This window comes from Archocentrus centrarchus, chromosome 12, assembly GCF_007364275.1.
Source record: "Archocentrus centrarchus isolate MPI-CPG fArcCen1 chromosome 12, fArcCen1, whole genome shotgun sequence".
NCBI lineage: Eukaryota > Metazoa > Chordata > Actinopteri > Cichliformes > Cichlidae > Archocentrus > Archocentrus centrarchus.
The window spans coordinates 26,077,738-26,095,306 of NC_044357.1; the positions used below are offsets into that span (position 1 = coordinate 26,077,738).

At 42.8% G+C, this 17,569-nt stretch overlaps 1 protein-coding gene across 1 annotated transcript in view; it reads right to left on the bottom strand.

Annotated features, from left to right (window-relative positions):
- LOC115789015 (uncharacterized) overlaps positions 1-17,323 on the bottom strand; it is a 32,333-nt gene extending 15,010 nt beyond the window's left edge. Inside the window, exons 1-13 of the mRNA XM_030742162.1 lie at positions 16,958-17,323; positions 16,093-16,288; positions 14,639-14,840; positions 14,388-14,553; positions 11,720-11,813; positions 11,597-11,632; positions 9,512-9,565; positions 9,207-9,334; positions 8,502-8,637; positions 8,161-8,231; positions 7,053-7,680; positions 2,387-2,601; positions 1,346-1,708 (exon numbers count right to left, since the gene is read on the bottom strand). Coding sequence (XP_030598022.1) covers positions 7,450-7,680; positions 8,161-8,231; positions 8,502-8,637; positions 9,207-9,334; positions 9,512-9,565; positions 11,597-11,632; positions 11,720-11,813; positions 14,388-14,553; positions 14,639-14,840; positions 16,093-16,285 — 1,311 coding nt within the window. The 5' untranslated portion in view covers positions 16,286-16,288; positions 16,958-17,323 and the 3' untranslated portion in view covers positions 1,346-1,708; positions 2,387-2,601; positions 7,053-7,449. The remainder of the gene's footprint in view (positions 1-1,345; positions 1,709-2,386; positions 2,602-7,052; positions 7,681-8,160; positions 8,232-8,501; positions 8,638-9,206; positions 9,335-9,511; positions 9,566-11,596; positions 11,633-11,719; positions 11,814-14,387; positions 14,554-14,638; positions 14,841-16,092; positions 16,289-16,957) is intronic.
- Positions 17,324-17,569: the final 246 nt, after the last annotated feature.

Sequence of the window (17,569 nt, forward strand, 5' to 3'; positions counted from 1 at the left end):
TCGCTTCCCTCTTGAATCACCTGTCGAAGACACGCTGTCATGTTTCTGCCTTGCACTGATTGTCCATTTCTCAGCATCCATCATAAAACTGCTGAAACATTCCTCTTGGGGCTGATACCAATATGTCTGATCAGCATCTTTCTCTTCATCTGACAGCAGTCGTAAAACATTCTCATTTGTTCGAACAAAGTCACTCATGAGTTTTGAAAACTCATTTAAATGTTCATCATCAACAGCTTCATCATTTGTCATCATAGCACTTAATTTATTCAGTTTCGCTGTCACCTGAGAAAACTTTGCTCTTAAACCGATATGTCTCTGTAAAAGGTCCTCCAGGCCCTTTTCTTCTGGCGCCCTCTTTTAGCCGTTGTCAGTACCGCAGGCATTTTCTTTCTCTCTGGATTCTTGCGTCTCGTCATCCGCCATCTTGCCTTGTTTTATTTTCATTCATCAACAAGAGTTCGAATAAAGTAGTCCATGACACAAAGCATGCTTTGCTTTCCAAATAAGTGCCATCTAATGAAGACTGCAACATCCTTGTTGTCTTATATTTTTCTCTTGGCTCATTTAGGCAAGTTACCAGTTCGTAGCTCATGTTTCCATGATGATCCGTTGTTGTGGCTGCGTCGCTGGACTCGGTCTCAGCTCGCTCTTGCTGAGCGTGGTATTTTTACTTTATGAGGAGGCTAATCTTTAGTTTCTTTGTGTCTTCTGTGATTTCCATTTAACCTTTAAATGACCAATACAGAGCCGGTTTTACACGCGACAACTCTCAGCTGCAGCACGGTAAAACTACCATGTTGCTCCATCAGCCATCTTTATTCTTCTACATCTTCAAATACAAGAACATTTCTTCTTCATGGGTCTTAACAACAGAATTGTGCCCTCTGTAGTTCAATCACACAAAATACATCTTAACAGCTGTTTTTAAATCCAGATGTTACAAATGAAATGTGTTTCTTTTTAACTCACTTATACAAATATGAAATACAAAAAGAAACTAATATATGACATAAATCACTTATAAATTTATAAGCTTTACAAAATGGTGCTTACAGTCCCCAACATACAGTCAGCCATAGTTACACAACATCCAGTGGCTGCCATGCTTTTTTGTGTGTGTGTGTGTGTGTGCGTGTGTGTGTGTGTGTGTGTGTGACCTCTTGTTGGTTGGAAAGGTAATACTGTTGCCTGGGTGAATCCGTATCATATCTGCACAAACATCATCCACTCAGTGCATTAAGTGAAATCATACCTGGATCTGAAAACTGCATCTGAATCAGTTCTAAGAACAGAGGTTTTAAGAGCAAACATGGCTCTTTGTTGGGAAGGAAATAGTACTGACCTTAAGGAAGGAGTTAAATGTTTTCCAAACTTTCAGCTTCTTCTGGAACCTCACATCTGTTTGACTCTCATCAAATCACATCCATCTGTTGGTGTTTCCATGGGAATCCTCTTGGCTGAGTCTCCATCCAAACTCATCCGGCCTTTGTGAAAGTCATTTGGATCTGAACCTGAAGTCAACTTGTCTTCTTTGGCTCATGTGATTATGACATGAACAGTGGGTCAGTGAACACCTCCACTGGGGTTTAGATACCTGGGACCTTTAGAGCTGAAGAAGCCTTTTGGATGAGACATGAAACGTCTTCAGGAAACTTGAAGTCCAGTCGCCTTTTTCGAGCTCCACCGATCACTGCCAGTGTAAAACCTAATAACATAATGACTGTTAAACACAGTAGATTCTTCAACTTCTCACTGGCTCACATCACTGAACCTGGTTAACCAAACAAAGTTAAGCACTTGTGCTTACAACAGCAGGGTTACCAGGTCATTCTAATGAAGGCTCGCTGATTAAACACCTTCTACATAGTCCCCTGGGTACCCACAGTCAGGACCTGACAGCCCAGCTGACAGCTCTTTATCATCTAACAGCTTCTCAGCTGCTGTTACTGCAGGTTCAAACATACGGGAAATGTCAGCATTGTGTTGATGCTGAAGCTCCTCAGTCTTCCTTTTGCTCTGATAGCACAAAAATTAACAGCCACATACGGACTATGCAACACATCAGGTAATAAAAAAAGTAAATCAGGTGAACGCTGATACACTTGATCATAAGCTCTCCTCATGCTCCTCTGCGTCAAACTGCTCTGAGGTCAGATTATTACAGTTTATAGTTTTCAGTGTTTTGTTGTGACTGTGATAATAAAGTTAGACGTGTACATCAGCCAGAAAAACATCATTACTTACATTTCAAATATGCCTTATAATGATGAACCATAATAATTATAATTATTATCAGAGCCTGACTGATGTACTGTGGAATCTTTAGGACAATATTGATATTTGATGATTTAAAAATTGAATATATGAGATGATTTTTCCTTACAGACACATGAAGTGTAACACGTGCAGTGCCAAATATCTATCAAAGTTCAGTTGTCCATCTACACGGGTCGTGTGAGTTTAGTTTTTTTTATCTGAATGGTGCGATGGTCCTTTTTCCACACTGACGCCACGGGAGCACGCCTGCGGTCTGCTCCACGTTTTGCTGATCCTTGCTCTGGCTCACGATCTTTACAATCCACTCATGAAAAAACCAACCTGCACAGAACATGACATAGCAGCACATCAAAAGCTTTTTTTTTTTTTTTTTTACAGCCAACACACAATAGTGGATGAATTTTATCATTTTACTTATCACAGCATAGTGCACATATGTGACGAAATTAATGAAATCAAATCACAGTGCGCATTAAATAAGTTTACCTTGTGAAAATGACTCACCTGCACACGCTGAGTGTACAGTAACTCAAAAGCATAGCCTTATTAACTGAATTACATGTCCTACGAGACAGCAGTAGCTAGGCTTAAATTTCAGCAGAACAACAAATAAACAAATATTCAGCTTATCACAATATATAGGTATGTTCCAAAAAAATCAAAGTTAACAAATGGCTTAAAAATTCACATCACTGCATGGAGCCTTTAAATGCAAATGAAATGACACCATCCGTGTTAAAATCAGTTTAAAAATAAGAACATTATGACATTTTAAGTGAAGAAAAAATAGGCAGTTTTCTCCTGTTCTACTGTTTAACTGAAGAAAGTGGGATCTAGAGCTAAATGGCCATAACTTCCATATTTCCCAACAGAATCAAATTAAATTTGGAATGTGATTAGTTTTTAGTAAGGACGTCAGTACAGTTTTAAACCAAATATTTAGTGATTAATCTGAAAATATCCTTACAAAACTCAGATTATCGAGCATATAATACATTAAATTTTATAAATGAACTGTGAATTTAAGATGTTTTTACAGCACGATGATGCATTATAAGAGATTTCATGAATCCGTGTTGGTTTAATCAGGCAGAAATCGTGCATTTTTCACTGATTTTCCGCAGGCCATGAACCAGCCGGTCAGACCTCCTAAATTCCAGCGCTCCAAAAACCACTATCGCATCTGCATATTTTAATGAAACTTCATCAACAGAAGGAAAAAAGGCTGAATTAAAGTCCTACATACCTTTGAATCAATCTTATACGTCTGAAGTGTGAATTTATGATGTCTGAATTGGAGCCAAATCTTTGACGGGACCAAGCAGACTGAAATCTTGAACCGAACAAAATAAAACAAAAACGAGGCAGAAAAGGAGGAATTTCTTTACATAATACCAAAACTTCAAAAGAAATAACCCCTCACAAGTCAGTCAAAAAGTCTAATTGCTGTAAGACCCCTGTGCCGTAGCTGAACGCTGTGCGCGCAGGCGGAGTGGAAAAATCAACAGAGCCCATAGACTGCGTTTGTAACATATCTACAATATAATAAACCTGACTCCGGTTGTTTTTTTTTTTTTTCCTACCATCACAGAAGCCTTATAACACATACCAAAAGATAAAATAACAAGTAGCCAAGGTGGTGCTAACTAGCATGTTAGGCTAGTGCTATTAGCATTCCACTCACCGTAGTTTCCACTGACTAAGTACAAATCCGACAAGACAATGTCCATCAGTGCAGTTCACTCAGGGTATGAGAATCCTCCGAACAATGCTCGGTACAGCGTGAATTGGTCTACTTCATCATTAGTCATGAACTTAAAACACTGGAGCAAATAAACTCCTTCTCTCTATCCTATGCTCTAATCAGCTTAATTACATGGGGTAAGCCAGATAAGATAAAAAACCCACTAGCGGAACAAATCAGAGCCGGGCCGGGGGCGGGGCAAATGACCGGGCCCTTTATACCCAAATAATAAAGCTCATAACATCATTTTACAACATGTCTGCAACAGCGGGCATGTGTATGTTATGAAGTGCCACTCATATTAGCTTAGTCCGTAAAAATGCTACACTTAGTTTACAATCTGTTGCCAAGTGACTGACGATGATGTTGGTAGACGGTTGGTGACGAGTTTTACCCACAATACACTTGGAGAAAATATCGGCAATCCACTTGAAAATTTGCGTGTCGTAAAGTTTAATGTAAGACTGAAAATAAACCCAGTCATGCAGCACAACATTTTATTAAATATTTTACACCTACTACATCACTAAAGTCAGTCGGTCTTGTAAAGTTTTTAGCAACCATGACTCAGTCCTGACTGTGGCAACTCTTAAACCCCCATTTAAACCACGGATGATGGGTTATGTAAAGTTGGCTATATCTTTAGCCAGACACTGTGCTCATCTGGAAACACTAAGGAGATTAGCCGCCTTCTCCAGCTCTTGTCAAACGTGATAGTGGTCTGGCTCCCTGAAATCTTATCCTCTTTCCCATCCGGGCCTCCTCTAGGCCCGGGCTGGGGGCGTGCCGTTCTCCCAGCCCCCCCAGAAGCTCTGCCCTTGGTCAGACGTAAGGCCCGGGGGCCGCATGTGGCCCACGATCTAATTTTATACAGCCTGTCAGATGATTTCATATAGCTGTTATTAACAGCCCGCGGATAAATGGCGCTCCCACCACTTATACTACAAATCCCACAATGCACTGCAACAGCTGCAATTCAATTCAATTCAGTTTTATTTATATAGTGCCAAATCACAACAAACGGTCACCTCAAGGCGCTTTGTATTGTGGGTAAAGACCCTACAATAATACAGAGAAAACCCAACAGTCCAAACGACCCCCTATGAGCAGCACTTGGTGACAGTGGGAAGGAAAAACTCCCTTTAACAGGAAGAAACCTCCAGCAGAACCAGGCTCAGGGAGGGGGGGTCATCTGCCGCGACCGGTTGGGCTGAGGGGAGAGAAAAGACATGCTGTGCAGGCCAAGACCTGTGCACTAACCCATTTTCCGTGTTGCCAATGGCACATATTGATCAGTGGATAAAAGCATCAGTCAACACTTTTTACAGCGACATTTAACCTATCCCGACCCTCAAAAATTACCAAATGAAAATTGGAGAGCAGGGATTTTCCAAAAAGGCAAAGCAAAAGACCTGATCGCTGAAATCGGAGGTAAACCCATGTGTCTCTTTTCCTCGCCAGCGATGTGCGGGTGTTGTGCGAAATTCTGTTCCCCCATGAAAATCTGTTCCCCCTGTGTCAGGATCATGAACTGCAGCCAGAGGGGATGAGCCAACTGTCTTCACTGCGCTTCTGATTGATTTCTCGGTAAAATGACACTGTAAAAGACTTGCTGGTAAATTAATTTGTTCCCATGGCATGGAAGGGGAACACAATATTTTGAATGGCTGAAATATTTGGTCCCCCCCGTGTAACTTTGGCAAATAAACAGCAAATGTTTTCATATTCACAGGAGTTGTTCTTGATGAGAGGAATGAACACTGTAAAAGACTTTTACCGAAAATTGATCAGAAGCACCGTGAAGACATTCGGATCCGCCTCTCTGGCTGCAGTTCGTGCTCCCGACATAGGGGGAACAGATTTTCACGGGGGAACAGAATTTTGCATAACACCTGTGTGATTCGAAAACGGGTGACTCGCACATGCACACTATGGTTGCAACGGCCACAGTTTTCCGGGCATGCACAAATTGATAAACCGTAGTCGCAGATTCATGAGTGCTTCTTGTGCTTTTACTGTTTTGTAATTCAGCGTTGTCTGCAGCAGCGATCTAACCTCATCGTCAGTCCACACCGAACCTCTCACATTGGCCGTTTTGTAAGTAATGAACAATTTGCCGTGCTTCCTATGGTGTTCCTCCACGCATGCACGTCCTGCGTCAACAAGCTTTGCAAAGAAAATACCAACGCTAACTTGTGGCCTGGCATGGGAACTACATCGTTTTCATTGTTTCACGTGTCACTGTGTAAACGCAGATTGTTTCTGAAATGCTACCGTGTAAACGGAAGGCTGAAACACATCAAAACGACACAGTTGAAACGGTGCCGTGTAAATGGGGTCTAAGTCCCTGCAGCTCCGGGGACGGGGCCGTGTGATTACGCGTCTCCACCGCTGTGTTTGCAGCTGCGCTTTTTGCTGACAAACTGGACACACTGCGCAGGTTACGCAGCGGTTTTCTGACTTAAGTGCAGAAATTCACAAGACAGTTTTTACCTGAAAAATCAGCAAATTTTTGTCAGCTTAAAATATATTAACTTTTACAAGTGTGATTTTTGAAGAAAATTATCATTTTATATATTATTTTAATGTGTTGAGGAAAAAGTTGCTTTATTCGGGCCAGGAGTGCAGCTATATACTTTCTGAGGTGTATGAGGACACATTTTTAGGCACCCCCTCAGGGATGCCTTATCAGCGCCTCATATGTTATTGATCATATCATATGCACAGCTGTTAAACACAGAAAATGCCAACTAGAGAAATAATTTCCTCCGCATCGCTTTGCCCCCATCCTCCTGATAAACACACTATTATACAGCATTTCAGGCTTAAATTTGAAGCTGTTCAGTCTCATCCTTCAGTTCTTCTGCACACATATATAATTATTACCCCACCTTTCTGTAACATTGTAGCTTCACATTGTTTGATCTGAGCTCACACAGTGCAGACTCACAGACTATATTACAAAATTATTTTTCCTGTGAACTTTTCTCTAAATATGAACATCATCATTCTCAGCGCGGGTCCTCACCTGCTGTCATTTATGAGTTTTCAGGGTTCCACACGTTCTTGCACAAACCTTTAATTCAGAACCAGGAGAACAATAATGTCACATTCAGGATTATCAAACATGGAGAGAAAGGCACAGGAGGAACCACAAACAAGAACAAAATTAACCAATAAGAATTATAACAGAAATAAGAAAAATATAAAGTATTCTTGTTATTTTGTATCTGGGAAAGATGACAGTGCAGTCAACAGGAAACCGAGCAGACAGATGCTGCATGAAAGTCACCAACCCTGGAATCAACCTGTGGACTGTTGAGGTCACCTGATTGGATGCTGCCCACAATGAAACCCAATGAAACCCACTGAAACCCACTGAAACCCACTGAAACCCATGTTAACAATGATTACAACAGCTGACATTAAGGCTTTGTTCTGGGCTGCATCAGGCTGAGTCCCTGCACAGCGAGGCACAGAAGCTCCAGCAGAACCTCCGGGGGGAGCTCGGGCCGGTCCCAGACGTCACTCAGCTCTTTCAGCTTCTTGTCGTTCAAACAGATGAGCTCGGCCGCCCAGCGGAGATCCCCTCCCTCCTGCAGGGGGGCGGGCAGAGACTCTGGGAGTTTGGCCTGACCGTCCTTAAGTCCATCCACCTGGGGAAGCAGAGAGGGAGCTGTTCTTAGATCAGACTCAAACATGAGGAAGGCTCCACCCACAAGCTGCTGGCAGTGGGTGGAGCTGCTGATGCTGTGATGCTAGCTGTAGCAGGATCTTTAAAATCCTGCCTGTAAACTTCACCATGTTCAGATATTTATGGAGAGGAACAGCGTTCTTTCTCTACAGTGAAAGAAGCAGCAGCTTAAAGCACTCTGCAGCTACTCTACAGCATGGCTCTGTAGGGCAGAGTCTGAGTGCTAAACTGGACCACAGCAAGTTTGTGTCTAATGGTCTGCAGACAGCACTGAGGCTCAGAGGATTACTTCCTGTTGCTCAGAGGGAGCTCCTGTTTGAACAGAAGATCAGTTAAGGGGGCAGCTCACACATGCTCAGTGAGAGCTGAGCCTGTACATTAAGGTGTGCTGAGGGTGGGAGCTGCTGGAAGAGTATGTAGATGAATGAGTGAATGGACCCACCAGCTGGCTGAGGACTCTCAGAGTATCTGGACTGCAGCTGGTCAGGAGTGGAGACATTTCACCTGGCAGAGCTGCAGACAGAGGAAGACTGATGAAGATGTGAAGAGCTGCAAACACTTCAGATGTGTCAGGAAAACTCTGAGCTGAGCTCTCACACACTCTGAAATCAGATCTAAGCATCTTTATCTCAACCTACCATCTCCAATCCATACACCATACCTGTTCCAGAGGATCTACATGTTACTGGAAATGACTCCGAGGCAAGGGGGGGGGGGGGGGGGGGTTATAACCCCCCTATCCCCCCGCAAATTACAAGCTTGCTCTGAGGTCAGCTGACTTACCATCCAAAGCGCTGACCAACAGGTGAACAGCGTCCTTCACAGCTGTGGAGATGTTTGAGACATCAAGAAGGTCCATGAATGAAGAGACAGCATGAGACCGAGGATGCACAGACGTTTCATTACTGCACTGATCCAGCTGAGAGGAGAGGAGCAGAGCATTATTATTATTATTATTATTATTATTTTTATTAGACCCATGTGAGCTGTGGTTACAGAGTAGATAAAACTGTCCTCAGGCTTTGATGTTCTTGGCTGATAGAAACTCATTTCTTTCCTCCTCCTGGAAAACTGGTGTCTTTCAAGCCCTCGGCTTGGTTTTCATTTGATTTGATTTGTATGTCTTGCAGTAATTCCCAGTTTAAGCAATATGTTTAGGTTAGTTTGAAAGACATTTCAGAGAGGACTACTAGAAATCTGACGTTTCAGCCTGTATTATGTTATTAATCCTGGGACTGGGCTGTTTTTCATCAGCTAACCTCTATTATCAAGAACACTACTAAAACACATAGTTTGTGAGTGTCAGGTGATGCCAGACAGTTCTGCTGTGTAAAAGAGTCTAGTGAGCAATAACTGCTCATCTCACCTGTGGTCCAGCATCTCTTCTTTTTATTTTTGTTAAATCTCCAGCCTGCAGTAACTGGTGAAGATCTAAGTATAAACTGAAACCTCAGGAGGAGCACAGAGAAGCTTAAATGTTCTTCTTACTGTTTGCTCCAGCAGAGAGAGAGCATCTCCATCCTCCACAAGCTCGCTGAGTGTTTTCAGCAGATCAGGACGGTTTGGCTCAGGAAGATCTTCCAGAGGCTGCAGAAGAGCTTCCTTCATCTCCAGTTCTGTAGCAAACACAGAGGCACCAATGAGCCAGTCGTACTGTCAGTGAGTCAAAGCAGGTTTGTGTTGGAACCAGAAGATCCAATCAGTTTGTTAAACAGCAGGTCTCAATGTCAAATCTCACCAGACATCAAACTGATTATTTTAAAACTGTTAAAGGCTCACAGACACACACGTACCTTCTGTTACTTCTCGTATGGTCCCACTGCTCATGGCGTCACAAAAGAGCCTCTCTGGAAACAGACCTCAGCGTGATTAAAACCTAAACATGACTGACTTCCACCAACCCGTACAGTCAAACAGGAGCTCATACGGAGCAGATACCCTGCAATCATGGCTGAAACATCAAAATGATTAAAAACTGGTTACAGTATGATGTAACCACCGTGACCGTCTAGTCAGACTGTCTCTAACAAAGCCAGAAACTCTGATCAGATTATTGCAGTAAAGGATTTAAATGTTTGTGTCTTTGTGCTAATCAGCTGATATTTGACTGACAGCTAATTTGGTACCTGAATGGTTGTAAACAGACTTCATGCACACAGGTTAGTATAACAACACTCGAGAGCTGTTTATGTTGATCTGTCTGGTCTGTCTGGACTTTCACAAACTTCACTCTTCTGCTTGCTGATATCAGCATTATGAATGTGTAATGGGACTGAATCAGGGTCTGCATCAGCTGAACTGATATGAAATGGGGTCCAGTGTGAGAGGTGCAGGATTCATTTTTCTCTTGACTGAGAATGTTTTTGTTCTTTTGAGAACATCCAGCAGACAGATTGGTTACATCTCCAATCCAACCGAGATGGTGGAGAAAAACTCAGCCTGCGGTTAAAGAGCATCAGAGCATTTGCTGGGTAACGGTTAGATCATCAGAAGGAAAAACTCGGATTCTGATGCTGAAATCAGAGACAGCATCATGCTCCCAAGTCATTCAGTTCAATTTTATTTATATAGCGCCAAATCACAACAGTCACCTCAAGGCACTTAGTATTGTGGGTAAAGACCCTACAATAATACAGAGAAAACCCAACAGTCAAACTTAGATGTTAAATTCAACTCATTGTGCGCACAAGGCACACAATGAAATGATCATTCCAGATCACTCATCCAGAGACGAGCAGCTGCGGTCATGCAGCCAGAGACTGGGGCTACCGTTAGGCAATGTGGTTTAAGTGTCTTGCCCAAGGACACAGCGCAGGGACAGGGGCTTGAACCTGCAACCTTCCGGCTGCAAGACGAGCACCTACCCACTGTGCCACTGCCACGAAATACAGCCTGGTGTAATAACCTTTAATACCTATAGTATGCTCTAATCTCTGTAATAAAATGTTATGGTCAACAGTATCAAAGCTGCACTGAGGTCCAACAGGACAAGAACAGAGATGAGTCCACTGTCAGAGGCTCTAAGAAGATCATTGGTAACCTTCACTAATGCTGTTTCTGTACTGTGATGAATTCTGAAACCTGACTGAAACTCTTCAAATAAACCGTTCCTCTGCAGATGATCAGTTAGCTGTTTTACAACTACTCTTTCAAGAATCTTTGAGAGAAAAGGAAGGTTGGAGATTGGCTGGAGGGGGTGGCTGTAGCTCAGTAGGTAGAGCAGGTCACCTACTGATCAGAAGGTCAGCGGTTCGATTCCTGGCTGCTACATGCCAATGTATCCTTGGGCAAGATACTTAACCCCAAGTTGCTCTCCGACCATCCCGTCGGAGTATGAATGTGTGTGAATGATAGTTAACTAAAAAGCACTTAGCTTAGCAAACATGGAAGTGCATGGGTGAATGTAAACATGTTGTAATAGCGCTTTGAGTGCTCATACTGAGTAGAAAAGCACTATATAAGAGCTAGTCCATTTACCTATAATTAGCTAAGACAGCTGGGTCACTGATGGCTTTTTAAGCAGAGGTTTAATTACAGCCACCTTGAAGGTCTGTGGTACACAGCCAACTAATAAAGACAGATTCATAATTTTTAAGATTGAAGCATCAATAATTGGAAAGACTTCTTTGAACAGTCTAGTAGGAATGGGATCTAACAAACATGTTGCTGGTTTGGAGGAAGTAACTATTGAAGTTAACTCAGAAAGATCAACTGGAGCAAAAGAGTCTAAACAAATACCAGCAGTGCTGAAAGCAGCCGAACATGAAGATAAATCTTTGAGATGCTTATGAATAATTTTTCATCAGCTTTCATCTTTTTAACAGTTTGAGTTTGACAATAAAGAAAAACATGGCAAAAAATGATAAAACACGACCTACCAACTTTACATCGAGTCCAGGGTTCACACAAGATTCCTGAGTGAGAGGAAAAACAGAAATACTCAATAACACATACACACACACACACACACACACACACGAAACACAGTGTTGTGCTCTTACTCAGCTTCTCATCCTGTATCTTTATCTCCACCAGGCTGTAAGCAAAGGTGGATTTTTCTGGAACGGTGAAGCTCGTCTTCTCCTTCCTCTGGCCCTGAAGAAGTTGTCAAACCAGTACAATGCATATGTGTCAACCTGTTTCTAAGAGTTTTGGAGACCTTTGGTCTGAAGCTGCACTGTTAAAAAAAAAATCTCAAATATTCTGCCGCTGGAGCACCAGAAAAAGATTCAAGAAGACTTTATTTGTCATTATATGTAAAAAATATAATGAAATTTGCATTCCAGAACACCATCCAAGAGAAATACAAACAGAATCAAACAGGGGGGACAGGTATCTGAGGTCATGCAGCTGTTTTACCGGCGCTACCTTTAGCAGGAAAACAGAGAGAGATACACTGGGATAGGTAGGTTCAAAAAAATCATCTGGTACTGTGTTCATTATGAACACCTTACAAGGTTCCAAAAAACACCTCAGCAAAGCAGCAGCACATTTAAAGCCTGGAGAGCACTAGGGTGGGTAGGGGAGGGGCTGCCAGTGGAGACGAGCAGGATACTGTGATGGACACACAGCTTCCAGACCAGCAGTTCATGATAAGATGGTACAGTCAGCCTCGGTTGCCGGGATACCAGTTCATACAGGTCACAACACGGGGCGGGGGTGAAGAGCATCTGTTTACAAACATCTCCAGGAGATGATTTAGACAGACAGCATCCAAGGCCGTCTGGGAGCCAAACTCCAAATACTGCAATTGTTTTGGTTCAGGCCGTCATAACTATTTGCTGACTCAGAAATCCAATCATCTGAATTTGGTTCTACTCTGCCATGCAGAACAGAGACTCCAACACTCCTCCAGATGTAATCCACATCAGTTCAGCTCTACTGAGTCTGATTGAGTTCATACTGTTTCTGCATCCTTCATAGGCAGCCTTACTAGGGCCTGAACAGCTGCCTGGATACCAGGTATCCCCAGGTCCAATTCAGGAAAAATCCTGGTACTAGTATATATGCCACGTCCACACAGTGCAGCCAGGAACGTTATCTTCCATCCCCACGGGAATCCATAACATAGTAGGCCGGGTATGTAGTCGGACCAGAGGAAAGAGGGTTCCCCTCTCCCAATGAGAATTTGACCATCAATAAAATTCAATTAAAAAAAAGTAAATTTTCTGTTCCATATAAAAAAAACAAAAAAACAATTGGTGCATGTAGAGCTCAATCTACCAACTTCAGTGACAGCCTCTACCTGCTGAGGTATAGTCAGGTATAGGTTGATCTCTCATCCAGAGTACTATCCAGGCTGACCCTGCTTAGCTTCCAAGCACAGAGGCAATCAGGGATGACCAATCAACTGTTTTGGCAGTGTTCTAGTACTTGCAGATGTTACATACTCCATCCATCCATTTTCTTCTGCTTATCTGTTGCAGGGGTAACAGCCTAAGCAGAGAGCCCCAGACCTCCCTCTCCCACTCCCTCCTCAGCTCATTCAGGGGGACACAAAAGCGTTCCTAGGCTAGCCAAGAGATCTAATCTCTCCAGCATATCCTGGGTCTGCCCCGAGGTCTCCTCCCAGTAGGACATGCCTGGAACATGCCACTCAAGAGGCGCCCAGGAGGCGTGATCTAGTTCCTTTGGTCACTACCCAAAGCTCATGACCGTAGATGAGGGTAGAGACATAGATTGAGCGGTAAACTGACAGCTTCACTTTCACGCTCAGCTCTCTCTTCACCACAGTGGACCAATGAGCCGACCAGAATTTTTTTTAACAGTGTGTGGTCACGAGCTTTGGATAGACTGAAAGAATGAGATCACTACAAGTGGTAGAAATGAGCTTCCTCTGATGGGTAGCTGGCCTTTCCATTAGAGATAGGAGTGCAGTCATTCAGGTTGGGGGGGCTCAGAGTAGAGCCGCTGCTCCTCAGTTGAAGGGGTTCGATGATCTGACTCAGATGCCTCCTGGATGAGGTGCTACAGGGAGGAGGCCCCAGGGTAGATCCAGGACACGTAGGAGAGATTATATCTCTTGGCTGGGCTGGGAACGCCTTGGGGTCCCCTGGATGAGCTGCCTGGGAGAGAAAGGTCTGGGCTTCTCTGCTTAGGCTGCTGCCGCCTCACCCAGCCATGGATATTATTCACTTTTTCCCCCATAATTTTTTTGGTGAAAACTTCCATGATGACCCAACATATGTTATTTAATGAACAAATTCATGTGAAATTACAGACATTTTTTCATCATACACTTGATGAAAATGTATTCACAGGTCATTTAGATGCGTTAAATCATGCTCTATTTTTGTGATTTTATTATTTCATGTTTCAAAATAACAGGAAATTCTGTAAAATTTATAGAATCAATCCTGTTACATCAGGTTTTTTTTACAGTGTGTAGAGGGGATCAGGAGGCCCACACACGCTGACAGAACTGGACTCACATCAAAACTCACTGATTGATTTTCATAGAGCCAGCATTCCCAAACTGACTCATTTCAGCGGCATGAAAAGCCATTTAGATCGTAATGATGTCAAACTGAGTTAATAAGGTTCCCAGTTCTGACTCAGTGACTCCATCGCTTTAATCTGTACAGACTAAACGTTTCCTATTTATGGTTTTAGTGTTCACAAATAAGAAATTGATGCACAGCTCTTACTGAAAACAGAGTTGAGCCTCACCTTTGCAGACAGGTTCATCATCTTATAGCCAACTGAAGCACACCCATCCTTCGCACGAGTTCTACTAAGTTCGACAGGTGCACTGTTGTAAATGATCTGGTTAACAAAGGCCAGTTTGTCCTTCTCTCTCAGTTTCAGCTCATCCACTTGGTCCTTTTTTACTGTGCTGGAAACAGAAAGGAGCAACAGAACTGAAAAAGGCTCCATGTTTGCTCGGTAACCACGTTTATTCCAGAGACACAGAGACGCACCTGTCTTTGAGCCTTTTCCTCATTGTTTCAAGGTTCACTTTCCTGGTCATTATGTCGACAGGCTGAGCCTGTCCGTCCACAACATCAACATTTACAGTAACTTCAACTTTACACAAACCACCATCTCCTCCACCTACACCTCCACCTCCGCTCGTCTGTGCTGTAGTCATAAACTTCTCCATTAGGATCTCCTCTGTATAATCTAGGGAGAGATTGAAGCGTCACGTCATTATACACAATACAGATGTTCTATTTAATATGAAGTCAACTTGCCACTGTATAGGTCAGCTCATGGAGGGTGAGTTGTTTAGCAAACTGTGACTTCATAATCAGAGCATAACTCCAGCTGTGCATTCACAGTCTGTTCTCTCTCTTTGGCATCATGGAGCGTGAGGATTGTTCCACTGAGACAAGAACATGAGTCGACTTGTTTGTCTTGCAGGAGACAGCTTGTTCTCTGTAGCGTTTCAGTGAGGGACCCAGGGCCTTTCGTAAGCATTCTCATCTTCCCCTCTTATTATCTGTTATGTCTCTGTTGAGCGGTATGAGAACATAGGTACTGTATGCAGTACCACAAACCTTCAAGGCCTTTAAGGTACTTTAAGGTTCTTTTTCTCTCAAAGACTCTTGAAAGAGTAGTTGTAAAACAGCTAACTGATCATCTGCAGAGGAACGGTTTATTTGAAGAGTTTCAGTCAGGTTTCAGAATTCATCACAGTACAGAAACAGCATTAGTGAAGGTTACAAATGATCTTCTTACAGCCTCTGACAGTGGACTCATCTCTGTTCTTGTCCTGTTGGACCTCAGTGCAGCTTTTGATACTGTTGACCATAACAGTTTATTACAGAGATTAGAGCTTACTATAGGTATTAAAGGTACTGCACTGCAGTGGTTTGAATCATATTTATCTCATAGACTCCAATTTGTTCATGTAAATGGGGAGGACTCCAGGGGACCACGCCCACAGGGGTTTAAATACCTGGGTCTCTCCACCATTTGGTTGAGAACTGAAGAAGCCTTTCGGATGAGAGGTAAAACGTCTTCAAGAAACAAAAAGAAGTCCAGTCGCCTTTTTCAAGCTCCAGAGACTACTATGACCTGGATGACTGAGAATCTACACAGAGGTAAATGGGGAGTCTTCTTCGCACAATAAGGTTAATTATGGAGTTCCACAGGGTTCTGTGCTAGGACCAATTCTATTTACATTATACACAGAGTATTATTAGAAAGCATTGCATCAATTTTCATTGTTATGCACATGATACTCCGCTTTACCTATCAGTGAAACCAGATGACGCACATCCCTGTAGTTAAACTGCAGGGATGTCTTAAAGACATTAACCTTACGAGGTTCCAACAAAGACCTTGTATGTGAGAAGAAGAATTTAAGACCCACAGTTACCCATGTAACCCTGTGTTTTATGTGTGTATGCATGTACATTACATTACACACCTGGAGAGAATTCCTCCTCCATGAGATTGGGCAGGGTGCAGAACAAAATCTGGTACTTTTTTACTGGCCATAATTTCTTCTCGCTGATTTTGACCAGAGTCAGCAGGTCCATTTTGTGATTTAAAGTGTCGTTATGGATGAGCTCTTTAGCTCCAAAGTTTCTGGTGATGGCTTTGGCTTCAGCTGCAAACATCTTCTGTGGACACAACAATAAAAACTCTGTGCAGGAGTATTTCCAATTTTCTGGTAGTTACACTTTACTACATTACTTTAATAATCATAGTTTCTGATCATTATTGCATATTTGTGTGATAATTACAAAGTATAATCAGTAAATCAAACTGAAAAATGGTGGAGTTTGGGTGTGGCTGCAGTGATGAGCTGTGTTCGCTGCTGACGGTTTTCAGAAGTGTTCCTGAACTCCTGCAGTGATTTCTAGCACAGAATCAGGTCTGAAGGTCAGAACTTCAGCAACACCAAAGCCCTGCAGCCAGATCCCTGGCTGCACACACGCCTCCAGCTTTCTTTCACATCATTGCACTCACTGCATTCTGTTTTTACTCATACAGACTTTTAATTATGGTTAAATATCATATGTAATTGTAGATTAAAATTTAAAAGTATATGGAAAAAACTGCTGTGTACATTTGATACAACTATAATTATAATCAGTTAGGATTACAACCTTTACTTACAAACAGAAACTCAGATTAACTCATTTAAACCTGAATCAGAATTCAGGTCAAACTACTTGTTTACCTATAAGAACATAAAAGTTCTCTTTGTTCATAATTAGTATCGATTTTATTCATAAGACCGAACAGCTAACGTGAATCAGAAACAAGGAGCTGTAGAGGTGTCTTACCGTGGCTGCGGTTCAGTCACATTAAATGCTCATCGCTGCGTTTCATTCTTTTCATCAGTGCCAGCAGACAAACCAGTTCAACTGACGTAAACGAAAGAACTGCTGCAGCGCTCTCAGGCTGAGGGCGCGGCAACAGCTGGAAGTGATGGCAATTTTACAAAACACTTTTGCTCATGACCGACTGCTCAGCAGGTACAGCATGAGAAATATTTACTTAGAATTCTTCTATTATCAGCTAAGAAAACTCTGACAAGAAAATGGCCCCTTTCACTCGCCCATGCTGGAACTGCGCAGACTGGAGAGACTCAGAAGCTGCAGCTGCATGAAGACTGTGGCTGCGGAGCTGTTGCAGCCAACGTGGACCTGGCCTCCCCCACCCGAGGAACAGGAACGGGTGCAAAGGCAAGCCTGTCTGTGGCCGCCCCCAACCGTGTAAGAGGAAGAGGTGCAGGAGTGACCCAGTCCTTTGCCACTCCCAACCACAAAGCAGGTATGGGTGTAGACCAGGGGTCACCAACCTTTTTGAAACTGAGAGCTACTTCATGGGTACTGAGTCATACAAAGGGCACCAGTTTGACACGCTCTTCTGAAATAACAAATTTACTCAGTTTG